At 53.9% G+C, this 16,963-nt stretch overlaps 1 protein-coding gene across 1 annotated transcript in view; it reads left to right on the top strand.

Moving 5' to 3' along the window:
- The window catches only part of SKAP1 (src kinase associated phosphoprotein 1), a 66,014-nt gene that overhangs the window by 39,260 nt on the left and 9,791 nt on the right, over positions 1-16,963 (top strand). Inside the window, exons 5-11 of the mRNA XM_071450612.1 lie at positions 7,720-7,797; positions 8,449-8,532; positions 8,864-8,988; positions 9,293-9,356; positions 9,789-9,959; positions 12,009-12,065; positions 12,705-12,817. Of these exons, the coding sequence (XP_071306713.1) occupies positions 7,720-7,797; positions 8,449-8,532; positions 8,864-8,988; positions 9,293-9,356; positions 9,789-9,959; positions 12,009-12,065; positions 12,705-12,817 (692 nt within the window). The remainder of the gene's footprint in view (positions 1-7,719; positions 7,798-8,448; positions 8,533-8,863; positions 8,989-9,292; positions 9,357-9,788; positions 9,960-12,008; positions 12,066-12,704; positions 12,818-16,963) is intronic.

The raw sequence follows: 16,963 nt of genomic DNA, 5'->3' as shown, positions 1-16,963 counted from the left end.
GGAATGGGAATCGTAAATCTCCCGCCAGGAGATTTAGGGCTGCTGGAAGGGGGAATGGAGCCGTTCCCTGCGCTCCTGGAAGGGGGAATGGAGCTGATCCCGGTGTTCCTGAGGGATGGAACCGATCCCGGGGCTCCTGGAAGGGGGAATGGAGCTGATCCTGGGGTTCCTGAGGGATGGAACCGATCCCGGGGCTCCTGGAAGGGGGAATGGAGCTGATCCTGGGGTTCCTGAGGGATGGAGCTGATCCCGGGGCTCCTGGAAGGGGGAATGGAGCTGATCCTGGGGTTCCCGAGGGATGGAGCTGATCCCGGGGTCCTGGAAGGGGGAATGGAGCTGATCCCGGGGTTCCTGAGGGATGGAGCTGATCCTGGGGGTCCTGGAAGGGGGAATGGAGCTGATCCCAGAGTTTCTGAGGGATGGAGCTGATCCCGGGGCTCCTGGAAGGGGGAATGGAGCTGATCCCGGGGTTCCTGAGGGATGGAGAGTTTGGAAGGGGTGGGAGGCGTGTAGGGCAGGGAGAGGTTTGATCCCGCTCTGAAATTCCACAAAAAAACCCGGGGGGAAATGGGGAAGAGAACACGGTTTAATCCCGTCCCTTGAAATTCCATAAGGAATGGGGAAAGTGGGGAAGAGAAGAACATTCTGGGAGGGGAAAACCCCGCCCTGGCTTGGGATGGGAATGTGGGTGTAGGGCAGGGAGAGGTTTGATCCCACTCCGAAATTCCATTAAAAAAAAAAACGGGGAAATGGGAAGCAGAAGAACATTCCCCGAGGGAAGATCCTGCCCTGGCTCAGGCCGGGCTGGGACGCGTCAATCCCAAACTTCAGATCCATGGGCAAAGGGATGGAGGAGTTGGAATCCCACGGGGACGGCCCTGGAATGGCCCTGGAATGGCCCTGGACTGGCCCTGGAATGGCCCTGGAATGGCCCTGGAATAGCCGTGGACTGGCCCTGGAGTGGCCCTGGAATGGCCCTGGAATGGCCCTGGACTGGCCCTGGAGTGGCCCTGGAATGGCCCTGGAGTGGCCCTGGAATGGCCCTGGAGTGGCCCTGGAATGGCCCGTCCCGGCTTTCCCCTCTCCAGATTTCCGAAGGGATTTTAGGAATTCTCCACGGTCAGTTGGTCCTTCCTTGAGTATTCCCGGAAAACCCGGGATGGGTCTGCAGGTGCCTCCAGGTGCTGCTCTTGGCTTTGCCCCTGCCCATTCCCACCAGCCCAGGAATTCCCACTGTGTATTCCCAGAGTTTTCCGTGCCTCGGGAATGCCGCCCCAGTCCCAGGGAATGTCATGGATTCGTTTTCCACCCTTCCCATCGTCCCTCTCCCGTCGCTTTATTGTGGCTCCTGCCCGGATTTCCTCGTGTTCTCCAAGGATTTTTTGGTGATTTGGCGGCGCTCCGTGGATTCCCTGCTCCTGGAGATCCCTCAATCCATGCGGGACCCTCCCGGCGTGGAATTCCAGCCCCTCTGGAAGCAAATCCAGCATTTTTAACCCAGGAACAGCACAAAGACTCCCCCCCTCTCCGTGGATTTTTTTCCCCCCCTCTTTTTCCTTTCCTTAATTCACTGCCCGGCGAGTTCCTGATTGACTCCGGGACCAATTAAAGGGAAATTTAATGGGAGAATGGATGAACTCCCGGAGCTTTCCCGGCCATCCATCACTTTTTTATAGCGGGAGCTGGGAAGGAGCTCAGAACTTCCCGCTGGGAATGGGATAATGAGGAGGGCACGGAGAGGATTCCCGGGGATTGCCGGGATGCTGCTCCAGGCTGGGATTCGCCGCCCTGATCCCGGGAAATGCTGGGATCATGGGATGAATCCCGGAGACCATCCTGGATCCCTCTGGTTCCGGAGCGAGGCGGAGGTGTTGGCTCCGTGTTCCCCCATTCCATAAATCCCATAAAATCCCGGGAACCCAGGAGTGCCTGGCAGGGAGATGGGGGCAGCAGCGGTGGCACCGCCAAGGCCCCGGCAGGACACCGGGAATTCTGTCCCGGTGGGAATCCTCTCCCAGCCTGGGACTCTGTGGGGATGAGTCTGTCTGTCCCAGGGTCAGGAGGGGTGTGGGGCTCCCAAAATCCCATCCCGGAGATTTGGGGCTCCCAAAATCCCATCCCGGAACCCCGAGGCTCCCAAAATCCCATCCTGGAACCCCGAGGCTCCCAAAATCCCATCCCGGAGATTTGGGGCTTCCAAAATCCCATCCTGGAACCCTGAGGCTCCCAAAATCCCATCCTGGAACCCCAAGGCTCCCAAAATCCCACGAGGCTCCCAAAATCCCATCCTGGAGATTTGGGGCTCCCAAAATCCCACTCCAGAGCTCTGGGGCTCCCAAAATCCCATCCTGGAACCCCGAGGCTCCCAAAATCCCATCCTGGAGATTTGGGACTCCCAAAATCCCCATCTCAGAGCTGAGGGAATCTCTGGGATTCCCAAAATCCCATCCCAGAGATTTGGGGCTCCCAAAATCCCATCCCGGAACTCTGGGGCTCCCAAAATTCCACTCCAGAACTCTGGGACTCCCCAAATCCCATCCTGGAACTCCAGGGCTCCCAAAATCCCATCCTGGAACCCTGAGGCTCCCAAAATCCCCATCTCAGAGCTGAGGGAATCTCTGAGATTCCCAAAATCCCATCCTGGAGATTTGAGGCTCCCAAAATCCCATCCCGGAACTCCGGGGCTCCCAAAATCCCACCCTGGAACTCCAGGGCTCCCAAAATCCCACCCTGGAGCAGAGCCAGGCCCTTCCCATGCCCACCCGGATCCTGCTTCCCATCCCAGCAGGATTTGATCCAGAGGCAGCAGGAAAGGGAAGAACCCCGTAAAAAAAAAAGCCCCGTAAAAAACGCCGAGGAAATGGAAACCACCCCAGTCCCATTTTTCAGCCGTAACTCCATAATAAAAATAACGGGATAATGATTTTTTTTTTTTTTTTTTTTTTTTTTTTTTGGTTTTCTGGGATGATATTAAAGGCCGGGATATCGATCCTACATTTGCCGGGCCTCGGATGGAGCCGCGGGTTTTGACGGAGAGAGCAATAAAATCCTCACTTTCCCAATTTCCCATAAATGTCAGATCCGTGTTACAAATTCCCGGTGATGTTCCCGTCCCTCCCTTCCCGGGGAATGGGGGAATGAGGGAACGGCCCCAAGGGGAAAGTTTGGGATCAGATCCAGGCTGGGAAGGGGCTGCGTTCCCATGGGATCCCATTCCTGGGGTTCTGTTCAATCCCAAATCCCTGGATTTTAGGGTTAGGGCCCAATGTCCACCCTGGATCCTGGAGCCCTGATCCCACCTGGAATTTGGGGTCCTGGAGCCCTGATCCCACCTGGAATTTGGGGTCTGGGAGCCCTGATCCAACCAGGATTTAGGGATAAGGTCCCAATGTCCCCCCTGGATCCCAAAACCCTGATCCAGCTGAGGTTTTGGGGTCCTGGAATCCTGATCCCACCTGAATTTTGGGGTCCCAGAGCCCTGATCCCGTCTGGATTTTGTGACTCCTGGAGCTCTGATCCCTTCTGGAATTTGGGATCCCAGAGCCCTGATCCCACCTGGATTTTGTGACTCCTGGAGCTCTGATCCCACCTGGATTCACTCCTGCCCAAAGTTCCCCATCCGGAGCTTTTCTCCCGACCCACCGCATCCCGGATTTATGGCTTTGTGGGAACCCGAGCTGCCATAAAAACGCCGCTCCCTGTTTTTCCGGCCCCGCCATCCTTTATCCGCTGTCACTTCCCAGCGCTCCCAGAGGCGGATGCGGCCCCGGCGATCGATGTTTTGTTTTATCTCCCTTTTTTTCCCAATAATTTTTTTAATCATTTCTCCCGCGGATAAATAATTCCCGGGAAAGCCGCGCTCAGCACTTTTGGAGGGGGGGGGGGAAAAAAGTGATGAGGTCAGGAGAGGGAGAGGAGAGGGAGGGAGCGGGGCTGGAGCTTCCCGCGGGAATGGGGCGCGGAGGGGGCACCCCAGAAATGGGGAAAGGGGTTTGGGGGGACTGGGATGGGATGGGATGGGATGGGATCAATGGGATGGGATCAATGGGATGGGAAAGGGGACAGGGGCCTGCCAACCCCCATCCACTTCCCATGGAATTCCCAGCAGGAATGAGGCTTGGAGCTGTCACCCCAAAAATGGGAAAAGGGGTTTGTGGGGACCGGGATGGGATGGGATCAATGGGATGGGATTGGATGGGATTGGATGGGATCAGTGGGATGGGATGGGATGGGATGGGAACGATGGGATGGGATCAATGGGATGGGATGGGAAAAGGGACAGGGATGGTGGCAGGAACCTGCCAACCCCCATCCACTTCCCATGGAATTCCCAGTGGGAACGGGGCTCAGAAGTGCCACCCTAAAACCAGGGAAAAGGGGTTTGGAGGCACTGGGATGGGGATAGGGACAGAGACGGGAAAAGGGACAGGGATGGGGACAAGGACGGGGACAGGGACCTGCCGGCCTCCTCTCTGCTTCCTTTGGAATTCCCAGCAGGAACTGGAGACGGAATTGCCACCCTGAACCTGGGGAAAAGTGGGGCTCTGCACTCCCCTGGGACAGGGGATTTTAGGGATCAGAACAGCCCCTTTTTGGGGTGGGAAATTTGGGATTTGGGATCCCAGCCGGGGTTCCCAGCCCCTTTTTGGGGTGGGAAATTTGGGATTTGGGATCCCAGCCGGGGTTCCCAGCCCCTTTTTGGGATGGGAAATTTGGGATTTGGGATCCCAGCCCCCCACTGCTGCTCCCACCGGGGCCGCTCCCTCTCCCGGCTCCAATCCTGAGCTTCTGCTGCTTCCTTGTGGCAAAATCTTGGAATGACACGGCCTTTCCCTGAATTCCTGGCCCGGGACGCGACCCCAAACCCCGGGAGAATCCCTCGGGAGCAGCTCCAGGGTTGGGATCTCCCGGCCCCGGAATCTCGGGAGGGAAATCCCTCAGCCCCATCCGTCCCTGCGCTGACCTTTGCCGGCTCCAGGAGAATTCCATGTGGGAATTCTGCTGGCCAGCCCTTCCCAGAGGCCGTAAATATTCCCAGGAAGGTGATGGAGGTGCTTGATTTTCTTGGGATACGCTTTTAAAGAGCCGGGATATAACCCCAGAGCCCCGGCGGGAATTCCCGGGATATTTATGGCAGGAAGGTCCTTTCATTCCCTTCCTTTTATTCCTGAATTTGAACTCGGGATTAAAGGTGGAATTCCCACTGTGTGGCACCTTCAGCTCCCTAAAATCTGGGATTTTCCCTGGGATTGTTGCCCCAGGGAAAATTCCTGGGGTTGGGAATAAGGAAAAGGGGGTGGCTGGGCAGGAGGATCCCACCGGGATTTGGGATTTGCTCCCAAGGTTCAGCTTCCCAAATCCTGTTCATCCATGACCGGGGGAGCTTCATCGCCCTGGGACTGACCCAGATGGAAAACAGGGATGGGATGGATGAGGGCTGTGAGCAGAGGAAAACGGGAAACCTCTGGAAAACTGGGAATGAGCGGCTCCAGTTTGAACTCCAGGTGCCCCAGATCAGCTTTTCCACGGGGAGATTGGGAATGAATCCCATTCCCTCTCTCCCTGTTCCGCTGCTTCCATCTGGGGCCACGGGGTCCTTGGAGGGGCTCGGGACCCTCTGGAAATCCGGGAATGAGCAGGGAGAGCGGGACCAGTTGGATCTCCAGGTGTCCCACGTCAGCTTTTCCAAGGGGGAAAATTAGGGAACAAATCCCGGCAGGAGTTGAGGTCACTCCCCCCTCCCTCCTCCTGTGGGGCTGAGAGGTCCTTGGAGGGGCCTGGGACCCTCTGGAAAACCGGGAATGCCTTGGCAAAGCAGCTCTGGGAGTCGGATCTCCAGCTGCCCCACATCAGCTTTTCCAAGGGGAAATCAGGGAACAAATTCCAGCGGGAATGGGGGCGGTGGGGTCTCCCTCCCACCGGAGCCGCGGGGTGAAAGCTGAAAGTTGAAGAGTCCAAAGCCGTCAATCCCGACTTTCAGCCGGCGCTGGGAAAGGGAAATATTTGGATAAGGCGCGATCCGGAGCTGCCGCTGTTTACAAATCCCGGTCCCACATCAAACGCGGCTCCCTTTGGGAAGCGCTTCCCGCTCTCCCGGCTCCTTTTGGGAGCTGTCACGGGAATTATTTGATGTTTCCCTCTCTCCTTTGTTTGTTTACGTTCATTAAAGTCGGGGAAAATCCATCAAACCCTTGGCTCCGGTCAGCGCGGAGCGCGCGCGGCCGCAGGTGCGGAGCGGCCGGCGATGATGGAGGATCCATTTATCCCGCGGGGCGTGTGGAGGGAATGACACATTCCCGATAAATCCAACCCCGTTCCCGCCCTTCTGCCTTCGCCCCGGCCCTGATGGATGAGCTCCTTATCGGGAACACGGGAAAAGACGCGGTCGAGCCCCGGCCGCGCTTCCCGGCCGGATGCGGGGGCTGATCCCGGCGTTCCGCAGCGTCCCGGGATGAGCCGGGATTTATGGAAGCCGCTCCCCGGCCCGGCTAAACGTCATCTTGGACAGAATCCCAAAAAATGCTGGATCCCCCCCGTCCCTGGATTTGCCCTGCTGTGGGGAGTTACCCCAAGTTTCTTGCCTCTGGAATTCCCGAATTTGTTGCCTCCGGAATTCCCAAGTTTGCTGCCCTTGGTATTCCTGAGTTTTGCCACACCTAAAATTCCCAGATTTGTTGCCTCTGGAATTCCCAGGTTTGCTATGCTTAAAATTCCCAGATCTGTTGCCTCTGGAATTCCCAAGCTTTCCCAGAATTCCAGACTTTTTCCCAAGTTTGCTGCCTGCAGAATTCCCAAGTTTTTCTGCGTACAGCACGAGGCCGCCAAGGCCATTCCCAGGGAAATGGGGCTTCCAAGGCCTCACCATTCCCAGAAAAACGAGGCCTCCAAGGCCATTCCCAGAAAACGAGGCCTCCAAGGCCATTCCCGGGAAAATGAGGCCGTCGGGCTAACGAGGAATGGTCGGGGCACACCTGAACGCTCCGGTGGAGCCGGAGCAGAAGTCGGGATTTACGGAGTCCCCGCGCGGACAGGAAAGGACGGGAAGTTTATCATGGATTAGGGAATTAATGGGGACGAATTCCCGCCCGCTGATGGATGGGGTGGACGCTCCATTAGGGAATGATTTAGGATTTTCCGGCTCATTGTGGATCAGGGAGGGCTCGGCCGGGCAGGGCCGGGGTTGGAATGTTGGGATTAGGGAAGAATTGGGGAGCAGGGGAGGAACTCCGGGGACTTTCAAGTTAGGGATCCGTATTTTTATATTTCTATATTTTTATATTATTTTTATCTCCATGTTTTTTCACTTTTATGTGGATTTATCAGAGGATAATTTGGGACGGAAGGGATCCTAAAGCTTGTCCGGGGTCACCGCCCACCATCCCAGGATTCCCAGGTTTTTTGGGATGAGCTGGGAATGGCAGAGCCCTTCCGGGCTCTGGGATGAGATTCCATGGGCAGATCCTCCATGGGAATTGGGTTTTCCACGTCCATAACCCAAACAGATTCCAGGGAAAAAAGGCAGCTCCAGCCCCATCCCGCTGAATCCCAGAATTCCAAGACCCCGTTCCCTATTCCCAATGCTGGGAATATCAGCAGGATTGGGAAAAACTGGGAATTCCACCCCCAACACCGCTTCCCCAAAGGAAGGGGCGGGAAACCTCGGAATGTGGGAATGGGAATGGCGAATTCCAAGGTTTTCCTTTGCTCTGCGCCCTGCAGGCCTGGAGGAGATCCCACGGCCCATCCAGGATTCCGGGAATATTTTGAAGCAAGGATACCTGGAGAAGAGATCCCGAGGTAAAACCTGGAATTCCAGGAGAAGATCCAGGGCTACCACCTGAAAATTTGGGAAAATCCCGAATTTCCAGCCTGAAAAAACCCAGGAAAAAATCAGAAAATCCACGGATTTCCACCGGCAGGAGCTTCCAGGTTTTTCCAACGCCTTGCCTGGCTCATTCCCTTTTCCAGAGCATCCAAATTAAATCCTGGAATTAAATTAAGCCCGGCCCAGGCCTGGAGGGCAAAACTAATGAGGAGAAAAAGCCGGGAAAAGCTCCAGGGATTCGGGATCATCCCACGTTTAATGTGGAGATAAGAGCCGGGCTCGGAATCAGCCTCGGCCTTATCTCCCTTTTCCCGTGAAAGCCACAAATTATTCCCTTCCCTAATGGGATTTTCTCAGGAATTATTGATGGGAAGAGGCAGAAACAGCTCCTGGCTTTTCCCTGAGCTCAGCTCGGAGTTAGGCCTGGCTTAACTCCCGCTAATTTCTGGTTGAACAACACTTCCCAGAGATTTAACCCCAAACGCGTTCCCTGGCTGCGTCGAATCCGTGAGAAACGCATCCCAAAGGAATAAAATGGAGCCTTTTTCCCTGCTTTTCCTGATTTTTCCTGACTTTTTCCATTTTTCCCCATTTTTTTTCCCCGTTTTTTTCCATTTTTCCAGAGCCCAGCTTCTTCGGCTCCGAGTGGCACAAGCGCTGGTGCGTCCTCACCCAGCGGAATTTCCTCTACTACGCCAGCGAGAAAAGTGAGTGGGGAAAGAATTCCCAGCTTTTGGATGGGAAAAAAGTTGGGAATGACCACGGAAAAATTGCAATTCCCAGCTCCTGGCAGGGGGAAATCCCAGCGGGATTTGGGGTTTTTTCCATTGGAGCAAAGGGGAGTTTCTGGCCATTCCCCCTCCACAGAGTTTTCCATCCATTCCCCTTTCCCGGATTTTCTGGACGTTCCCCTTTCCCGGAATTTTCCAGCCACGCCCCTCGGTTTCCTTCCATGGGTTAAACCCCCTCTGAGCCGCATCCAGGGGTGGGGAAAAAACCTTGGAAAATCCCAATTTTTGCCCAATTCCCTTTTCCCAGGCAAGCAGCCCAAGGGCTCCTTTCCCATCGAGCGCTACCAGGCCCGCCTGGATCCCCAGCTCCGGAAAGATTCCCGGAAAAAATGCTGCTTCCAGCTGCTCTGTCCCGGAAAACGCTCCTACGAGGTGGGAAACGGCGGGAAAATGGGAATTTTGGGGGGAAAAAATGGAAATTTTTTGGGGGGGAAATGGGAATTTTGAGGGGAAAAAAGGGAATTTTGGAGGGGAAGCGGAAATATCGGGCGAGAAACGGGAATGGGTTTCCATGGATTAGGTTTTCCAGCTTTCCTGGGATATTCTGGCTGTGCTCCGCTCCCACTTGGAGCAGGTGGATAAACCCTGGGAATGGCTTTTCCCGGTGCCCCAGGGTTGGGAATGGCGGATCCCAAATCCCAGATAATAATCCCGGGATAACGGATTCTCCTGGCAGTTCACAGCTCCGAGCCCGGCCGAGGCCCAGGATTGGGTGGAGCAGATCCGGTTCCTCCTCAGGGGTGAGTCTGGAGCCGCTCCCGGTTTTTCGGGATCTTTGGGAAGCGTTTTCCCACCTGGATCGGGGCTTTCCGTCCACCCACGCCCGGATTTGTGGGGAGTTGCTCCAGCTGGAGGCAGAGAAAATTCCAGAAACCCTCCGGAACCCTCCGGAACCCCCCGGCTGTGTCCCTTCAGGATTCATCCCTGAATTTGGGGCTATTTCCTGGGATTTCCCATCTTTCCTTGGGTTTTTCCCCATCTTTCCTTGGGTTTTTCCCCATCTTCCCTTGGGTTTTTCCCCATCTTTCCTTGGGTTTTTCCCAATCTTTCCTCGGGTTTTTCCTTGGTTTTTTTTCCCTGTTCTCCGGTGCGGGATTCGAATCTCGATCCCACCCCTCTGGAATCGGGAGAATTCCCACTTTTCCACCCCTTTTCCCCCTCTCTCCTGGCAGACCTGAGCTCCCTGACCATTCCCTGCGACGAGGATGAGGAGGAGGAGGAGGAGGAGGAAGAGCTCTCCAAGGACCAGGACAGCTCCGATTCCATGGACAATTCCCAAAACTCCGCCCTGAATCCGGAGGAGCCGGAGCTGGAAGGTGATGACATCTATGAGGTGATGCCAGGTGAGCTCCCGGATTCCCAACTTTTTCTTGGAAAACCGCGAGGGAACCTCGACTGTTCCCACACCAGCGCCATTCCCGCGTCTCTGCTTTTAACCCACCCAAAATTCCAGGGTTTTATCCCATTTCTTTATTCCCAGCTTTTCATGGACCTCCCAAATCCAAACCTCGCTTTCCTGGGAATTTCAGATCCCAGGGATTCTGCTGGAGCAGCCCTCAGAGTCTTCATGGATTTTCATGGATTTTCATGGCGTTTCACAGATGTCCATGGCTTCCCATGGATTTCCATGGGTTTTAATGGTTTTCCATGAATTTCCATGGGTTTTAATGGTTTTCCATGGATTTCCATGGGTTTTAATGGTTTTCCATGGATTTCCATGAATTTCCATGGGTTTTCATGGTTTTCCATGAATTTCCATGGGTTTTAATGGTTTTCCATAGATTTCCATGAATTTCCATGGGTTTTAATGGTTTTCCATGAATTTCCATGAATTTTCATGGATTTCCACGGATTAGGTTTTCCAGCTTTCCTGAGGTAGCCTGGCAAGGGTTTTCGTGGATTTTCATGGGTTTCCATGGATTTCCATGGACTTCCATGGATTTCCATGGACTTCCATGAATTTCCATGGACTTCCATGGACTTCCATGAATTTCCATGGGTTTTCATGGATTTCCATGGAATTCCATGCATTTCCATGGACTTCCATGCATTTTCATGGATTTTCCATGGATTAGCCTTCCCAGCTTCCCTGGCATAACCCAACTCCTCATCTTGGGAACTTTTGGGATCTTCCTCCATCCCAAACACCCCAAAACCCCAGGAAAATCCCCAAATCCCCAATCCCACCCTCCCTCCGCCCCCTTCTCCCTCCTTTACCTCCTGACCAAAAAAAAACCCACGGAAATAAAAAACCAAAAACCCGGGAGACGGGAATAAAAAAAAAAACGGGAAAAGCCACGGAGAGATAATTTCCTCGGCGTTAATGAAGTTTTACAAAAACAGACGCGGCCGAGGCCAAATAAAATTTCACAGGTGATAAATTTTTCCAATTTCCCGGGAAGGATTCGATGGGAATGTTAAATCAGGAGTGAAGGTGTCCGTTCGGAAGCGCCGAGCGCTGCCGGGGAATTTTATCGACTGGAAAATTGAATCAAATTGCTCCATTAAAAACTCGGCTCCGCAGAGATTCCGGAGCTTCCCGGGATGCGCCGGCGGCTCCGGACCCCCGGGATGAGGATCCCAAAAGTGGGGTGGGAGGGAGAAGTGGAATTTTCCAAAGTTTTCCAGCTTTTCCCTTTTGGATTCCGTCCTGGAGAACCCAAGGGTTGGGTGGGGTGGGGAAGGCCGAGCTTCACTTCCAGGCCTGATTCCAGGAAAACCCTTGGATCCATCGGATTCGATCCCAGGAAAACCCTTGGATCCATCGGATTCGATCCCAGGAAAACTCTTGGATCCATCGGATTTGATCCCAGGAAAAGCCCTGGGTGGTGGGGAGGGGCTGCTCTTGTCCCCATGGATCCCATTCCGGGATTTCCCAGCTCCGAATCCTCCAGGAATGTGCCCGGGGATGGCACAAGGAGCAGCCAGGGGTGTCCGTGGGATGGGAAATAGGTTTTCCATGGATGGGGATGGAAATTCGGGATGCCCCACCCAGCTCCGCTCCCTTCCCATTTTTCCAAGCCTTCCCAGCCCCTCTGGAATCTGCCTTTTCCCGGGATCGTTCCTTCCATCCCTTCCTCCCTAATTCCCCCTTCCTCCCTCGCGTTCCCAGCCCGGAATTTCCCCCTCTGGAATTTCCTTTTCCTCTCTTCCCACGGATTTCTTTTTCCCAAGAATTCAGGGATTTCTCTTTCCCGGTGCCCACAGCAATTTTAGTTTTCCATTAAAATCTTATTCGGTACCTCCTGTCCCCACCATCAGTCTGGGAATTTTTTTATTCCCAGGATTCTCTCGGAGCCCTGGGCCTGCAGCAGCTGCGACATTCCCGGATTTTCCCTGGTTTTTCCTCTGTTTTCCCTGGATTTTTCCACTGGTTTTTTTCCCCTCCCCAGGTGAGGAGCTGGAGCCACCATTCCCAGAGGATGAGGAGGATTTCGGGAGCGAGGAGGGTGAGATCCCAATCCAAACAATCCCCAGGATGTGGATGGGGGGAATATTTTGGGATTTCGGCCGCCTTGGAGCATCCTGGGCCGTGGAAAATGTGGAGAACGGGAGAATTCCTGGGATTTGACTCCTCCCACTGGTGGAATTCCACCTGGGAAGGCTCTTCCCGATGTGAGACATCTCCCAAAATTCCTGGGATAAAGGAGGTGTTGGGAATTTTTTTTTTTTTTTAGTGGGATTTTTATCCCTAAAAAGCCAGGGAGGAATTTTCCCACAGGAATTTTGGGATCCAACCCCCCCGGGATCCAACCCCAGATATTCCCAGGATGCTCCCAACACCCTCCTTGTCCCTCTGGGGAGCAGGAAAGGGGCCGGGATGAGAATTCCTGGGAAAGGAATTCCTGGGAAACTGGGACCAAACTCTTTGGGGAGCGCCAACCCCTCAGCCAGGGAGCCCGTGATGGAATTCCGTGGAATTCCCGACATTTCCCAACCTCAAAATTCAACATTCCCAATGGATCTGGGGGCCTTTCCCACCCCGGGGAAGCTCCAGGAGAACTTTTGGCTCTGGAATCACCTCCGTGATCCCGTTCGTATGAATCCCTCACCACCCTGACCCCCTTTTTCTCCTCCCTTCTTCCCAGAAAATTCCGGCTGGGATTATTCCAATTACTACCAGGGACTGTGGGATTGCCGCGGGGACCATCCCGACGAGCTCTCCTTCCAACGGGGCGACCTCATCCACATCCTCAGCAAGGTAGGAGACGGAATTTTTGGGGGGGAATTTCTGGGAAATTTCTGGAATTTTTGGGGGAAATTTTGGGGAATTTTTTGGGAATTTTTTGGGAATTTTTTGGGGAAATTTTTGGGAATTTTTTTGGGAATTTGGCTCATTTTCCGTTCTATTTCCCATTTCCAACGGGGCGGCTTCGTCCACGTCCTCAGTGAGATAGGAGTGGGAATTTTTGGGGATTCGGGCTCATTTTCAAGGCCAAAAGGTGCTAAAATCACTCAAAATTAAGACTAAAAAGTGAATTAATGATGTCAGGAGGGGATTTTATTGGACTTTACCGGGTTTTACTGGGTTTTTATTGGTTTTTACTGGTTTTGACTGGAATCGGGGCCTATTTGGGCCTTGCTTTGTGTCAGAGGAGCAGCTCCCCCTCCTGATCCTGCACCCCGCTCTGGAAACCTGCAAATTCCCCATTTTTGGGGATTCCCAATTTGGGAATCTGGGGAATTGCCCGTGCTGGGGTCCCCCGGGCCGCGTTCATCCGGGGGTGGCGACGCCGGGATCAGCTCGGGGCCACACCCCCGATCCCGGCGGGAATTCCGGCGGCTCCAGGGGCGAATCCCTCGCTCAGAACCGATGGAGCCCGGGGGCTTTTCCCCATAAATTCCGGATACGGGAAGAGGAGAGAGAGGCAGCGCTGGGAGGAGGAGGAGGAGGAGGAGGAGGAGGAGGAGGAGGAGGAGGAGGAGGAGGAGGAGGAGGAGGAGGGAAAAGGTTGGGAATGTTCACTCAGCTGCGCCTTAATTTCCTTTTCAATCTTGTCCCAATTAATTTCGCGGAATTAATCTCGCGGCGCCCGCTGGCTCCGACCACGGAATTGCGGCTCCTATAAAATCCCATCTGGCGCCCTCCCAGCCTGGCATTCCCGGGAAAACTGGGCACCGGGAGCTGGAATGGGGTCGGGGAATGGGGGAATTGCTGAGGCTGGATCAGGGCCTGATCCCCGATGAGGAAACGGACCCTGCCCGGTGCTCCTGGGGCACTTCCAGGGAAACCGGGCCCTGTTTGATCCCAGGAACCCCGGGAATGCTGATCCCAAGGGATCCCGGGCCCGTGGATCTGGGAGGTGCAGGGTGACAACCCCAAAGGGGCCAATGCCGCACTCCCAAAACCCCTGTCAGGAGAACACACCAGGAATTCACTCGGGAAAAGGGAAGAGTCATTCCCATCCCGAATTCCCATCCCGAATTCCCATCCCGAATTCCCATCCCGAATTCCCATCTCTGGCAGTGCCCAAGGCCAGGCTGGGATAGCAGGAGGAGCCTCTGCCCATGGCAGGACTGGGAATGGGATGGGGTTTGAGCTCCTTCCCACCCACTCGATCCTGGAATTCCATAATCCCAACAAAACCCCAATCCCACGTCCAATTCCTGGCCCTGCTCCCCTTTTCCCATCCCAGCGATTCCTCCTCCAGGATAATTGTGGGAATGCGGGATCCGTTCATTCCCTCCATCCCTGCCCCAAACCGGGATCCGTTCATTCCCTGCATCCCTGCCCTAAACCGGGATCCGTTCATTCCCTGCATCCTTGACCCTAAACCGGGATCCGTTCATTCCCTGCATCCCTGCCCGATAAAACCGGGATCCGTTCATTCCCTGCATCCCTGCCCGATAAAACCGGGATCCGTTCATTCCCTGCATCCCTGCCCCAAACCGGGATCCGTTCATTCCCTGCATCCCTGCCCCAAACCGGGATCCGTTCATTCCCTCCATCCCTGACTAAACCGGGATCCGTTCATTCCCTCCATCCCTGACTAAACCGGGATCCGTTCATTCCCTCCATCCCTGCCCCAAAGCGGGATCCGTTCATTCCCTGCATCCCTGCCCGGTAAAACCGGGATCCGTTCATTCCCTGCATCCCTGCCCGGTAAAACCGGGAGAGGGAAGCGCGGGCAGAGAATTCCCGCTCCCGCCGGGCAGCCGAAGGCGCGGGGTGACATCTAGTGGCATTTCCGTGGATCCGGGGCCGGGAGCGGCCCCGAGCTCCCCGCCCCGGGGGGATGAGCTCGGTGCGGGCTCAGCTGCGCCCGGTGCCCGCAATGATCCCGCTGGGAACGGCGGCAGCGCCGCAGTGGCGGCAGCTGGAAGGCAGCGGCCACCCCCGGTCACCGCCCGGTCACCGCCCGGTCACACCACGGTCACACCACGGTCACACCTCGGTCACACCTCGGTCACCTTCCGGTCACTCACCGGTCACCTTCTGGTCACCCCTTGGTCACCTCCTGGTCACCCCTCGATCAACCCTGGTCATGCCTCGGTCACCTCTGGTCACCTCCAGACACCCCCTGGTCACACTTGCTCATCCTTGGTCACCCCTTGGTCACCCCCTGGTCACCCCTAAGTCACTCTATGGTCACCCCTTGGTCACCCCTTGGTCACCCCTTGGTCACCCCTTGGTCACCCCTTGGTCAGCCCTAAGTCACTCTATGGTCACCCCTTGGTCACCCCTTGGTCAGCCCTGGTCACTTCCCGACACCCCCAGTGATCCCCTGGTCACCCTTGGTCATCCCCAGTCACCTCTGGTCACCCCTGGTCACACCTTGACCACTCCCTGGTCACCCCTGATCACCCCCAGTCACCTTTGGTCACCTCTGGTCACTCCTGGTCACTCCCAGTCACCCCCCGGGACAGGGACAGGGACAGGGACAGGGACAGGGACAGGGACAGGGACAGGGATGGGGACAGGGACAGGGACAGGGACAGGGACAGGGATGGGGACAGGGACAGGGACGGGGACAGGGACGGGGACAGGGATGGGGACAGGGACGGGGACAGGGACGGGGACAGGGACAGGGACAGGGACGCGGCTGATCCCAAACTGTGCCCAACCTTCAGGGCCTCACCTGCGCATTCCTGACCCCAGATCCCGAATTTTCCCCACTCAGGGCCTCACCTGCCCATCCCTGATCCCGAATCCCAAATTTCTCCCCGTCCATGCTCACCTGCCCATCCCTGATCCCGAATCCCAAATTTCTCCCCGTCCATGCTCACCTGCCCATCCCTGATCCCGAATCCCAAATTTCTCCCCGTCCATGCTCACCTGCCCATCCCTGATCCCGGATCCCAAATTTCTCCCCATCCATGCTCACCTGCCCATCTCTGATCCCCATCCCAGATTTCTCCCTCCACGGGGATTCCCTGGCCCATTCCGGGATCGGCTCTCCAGGAAAATGAATTAATTTAATAAATGTCATTAATTTCTTAATTAATGGAATAAAAGGATTAATTAATAAATAGGGGCATTAATAAATTCTAAATTAATTCCTAATTATTAAATAAAGAGGTGGATTAACGATAAATTAATAAAAAACCAAGGAAGGAAATTACTTACAAATTAATAAATTATCAGGTAAATTAATGTTAATCAATTAATAAATAATCAGGTAAACTAATGTTAATTAATTAATAAAAATAGAGAAATAAATTGATTATAAATTAATAAATGAACATGTAAACAAACAGGTAAATTAATGTTAATTAATTTATAAGCAGCTATTTAAATCCATTATAAATTAATACATAAAGAGTTAAACAAATAAATAAATGTTCATTAATTCATTATCAATTACTGAACAAACAGGTAAATAAGCAGGTACAAGAATCCATTAATTATTAATTCATTATAAATTAGCAAATAAACATGAAAACAAAGAGGTAAATGAATGTTAATTCATTATCAATTACTAAACAAGCAGGTAAACAAAGAGGGAAATTCGTGTTCATCAATAATAGAAAAATTAAGAATAATAAATAATGAATAATAAATAAAATTTAAAAGCAATAAAATTACAATTAAAATAGTGATAAATAGTAATTTAATTTAACAAATGGTAGAATTAATAAATAAACAGGAAAATAAAACGAATTCCTGGATCCCCGCATTGAACTGGGATTTTTCTCTGGGATTTTTCTCTGGGATTTTTCTCTGGGATTTGTTCTGGGGCTGAGCAGAAATTCGGGGTTTGGGGCTGGGGGAGGCTCCGGGGGCTCTGCCTGGCCCAGAAATTCCCGGATTTTCCTGGATCCTGGGAATTCCATCCACTCCTGGATGTGCTCCACAGAATGGGAGATTTTCCCTTGCTTTTCTATTTTTGATTTTACAGTTTATATT

Source organism: Agelaius tricolor, unplaced genomic scaffold (genome assembly GCF_023055355.1).
Source record: "Agelaius tricolor isolate 1412-34295 unplaced genomic scaffold, bAgeTri1.0.p SCAF_31, whole genome shotgun sequence".
NCBI lineage: Eukaryota > Metazoa > Chordata > Aves > Passeriformes > Icteridae > Agelaius > Agelaius tricolor.
The sequence above is the reverse complement of the archived record's forward strand: the minus strand, read 5'-3'. Positions and strand labels throughout refer to the sequence as shown.